Genomic DNA, 2,410 nt, shown 5'->3' on the forward strand with positions numbered 1-2,410 from the left:
TGGAGGAACCAACAGGGACCCAGAGAAACATTTACTAGTGAAGAATTAGAGACATGAGTCAAATTGTTTATGGAGGATAAAGAGGATAACTGCAGAAGACCCAGCAGGTTGGAAACATTATTAATTTACTAAAGCAGAGAAGGCACTCGACTATTTTAATCCTTCTGTGGAAAGAAGGCTTATTCATACTTTCCAGACCATTGGATGGATTTATGAAGGTGATTTTCACTCTGTGTTTCTTACCTTATATACTAAATTTAAAATCTACTCCCTTCCCCCACATGTACCCCAACTGTATCTTAATTTCACAGCAACGCTAAGAGGTAAGTAGCATTATCTTCTCCATTTTACAGATAAAGAAACTGAGGCACAGAAAGGTTAATTAACTGACTCAGTATCACATAACTAGTGCATGGCTGAGGCAGGATAAAAGCCCAAGTTCTCTGACAAAAACCCGTGTGCTTGTGAGCCCTTGTGCTAAGCTATCTCCCCGCATCAACATCCTGACAACTTCAAGGGAAATTGTCCATTAAAAATATTTACCTGTAAATTATAGAGAATCACTTCTCAGCCTTTTCGCTGAGATCAAGAGTAATAAAATATAGAGAGGTTAACCTGAAACAGTCCTCTGTTATTTTTATATTAGATACACTCTGATATTGCAGAAGAAAGAGGAATAAAAGTTACATACAGATACACTGGAAAAGGGATTACAGAGCCACCTTTTGGTGTATTTGTCTTTAATAAAGACACCGGAGAATTGAATGTTACCAGCATCCTTGATCGAGAAGAAACACCATTTTTTCTGGTAAGAGTGGTTCTATATTTATCAGTTTATAGTTTTTCTTTGGTAATAGGTGTGATTTGTTTTATGATTTTTTTGATAGTATGGTAATTCATTTACATAAGCTTAAATCTAATCTTATATATTATTTATGTCATGATTTCAGTTAGTAGGTTATGCTTTGGATGAAAAAGGAAAAAACCTAGAGAAACCGATAGAGCTACGCATTAGAGTTCTTGATATCAATGACAATGAGCCGGTGTTCACACAGGACGTCTTTGCTGGGTCTGTTGAAGAGTTGAGTGCAGCACGTAAGAGTCTATTATTTATTTATGAATAAACACCCAAGGTCATTTTATGTGTGTGTAAATGAACACTAAATCCCACATCTTAATGGAAGTTGAGTATTACCCACAGGACAAATAATAAGCCTTTTGCTATAGGTTCAGAACTGCTTTTCTTGTAAGTTCAAAGGACTTTACATGCCATCTTTTTTATCCTCAGAATAGATATGGTAGATTGATGTGACAGATAAGGTCTCTGTAGCAACTGTTCAACTCTGCCCTGTAGCAGGAAAGCAGCCATAAACAGTATGTAAACAAATGAGCCTGGCTGTGTTCTAATAAAACTTTATTTACAAGAACAGGTGGCTGGACGGCTTTGGCCTCCTGACTGTAGTTTACTGACTTCTGACTTATATTGTTTTTACTGTAAGAGTTATTGACAACATTGTTCAGTGCAATACTCTGTGTTGTGACTCAAGGGAGAGATTTCAATCATAATATAAAGAATAGTTATGCTTCTGTTGATTTGTTGGTATCTTAAATACCAGGATCGTGTATCTGCTCATGTTTCTTTCTTTGTGTTGGTACTAGTACTGTTATAAACAAATTTATGGCCCTACTATAGCAATTTCTCAGGACTTCACCCTAACTTTGGCCTTGCCCTCATCTTGTTTTTCCTGCTCCTGTACACCATTTACTCTTACTTCCTCATCTAGTTGAATTTTTTATCACGGGAAAATGCATGTGATTTTGATAAGCACTTGAAATCCTTTTTTGGAGCAAGCTAAAATTATTAATAAAAGAATAACATATGTAGGTGTACTTAAAGTTGAGTTTCATCTTGGTCACCTTTATTTCTAATGCCAGATACACTTGTGATGAAAATCAATGCAACAGACGCAGATGAGCCCAATACTATGAATTCTAAGATTTCCTATAGAATTGTGTCTCAGGAACCAGCTTATCCTCCAGTGTTCTACCTAAATAAAGATACAGGAGAGATATACACAACCAGTATTACCCTGGACAGAGAGGTAAATTAATATTTTTTGTTACCTGTCTTTTAAACTCTCTACTATCCTTTCCAGTTTCTCCTCTCTGTTATTCTTTTCTGATTTCCTTATTTTGTTCTACATTCCTCACTCATAGGATAACTCTTGGAATTATCCTCTTTTAGGGATGTGCTGTCCAGAGTAACAGCCATTAGCCATATGTGGCTGTTGAGCACTTGAAACGTAACTGGTCCAAATTGACATGCACTATGTGCATATTGAGATGTGTAAAATATGCCCCAGATTTGGAAGACCTAGTATGAAAAAAAGAATTCAAAATAACACTTTAA

At 36.1% G+C, this 2,410-nt stretch overlaps 1 protein-coding gene across 1 annotated transcript in view; it reads left to right on the forward strand.

Moving 5' to 3' along the window:
- Nucleotides 1–2,410, forward strand: part of DSG2 (desmoglein 2) — a 67,518-nt gene that overhangs the window by 36,240 nt on the left and 28,868 nt on the right. Inside the window, exons 7-9 of the mRNA XM_012656568.1 lie at nt 647–808; nt 951–1,095; nt 1,936–2,102. Coding sequence (XP_012512022.1) covers nt 647–808; nt 951–1,095; nt 1,936–2,102 — 474 coding nt within the window. The remainder of the gene's footprint in view (nt 1–646; nt 809–950; nt 1,096–1,935; nt 2,103–2,410) is intronic.

Source organism: Propithecus coquereli, unplaced genomic scaffold, assembly GCF_000956105.1.
Source record: "Propithecus coquereli isolate 6110/MARCELLA unplaced genomic scaffold, Pcoq_1.0 Scaffold51, whole genome shotgun sequence".
NCBI lineage: Eukaryota > Metazoa > Chordata > Mammalia > Primates > Indriidae > Propithecus > Propithecus coquereli.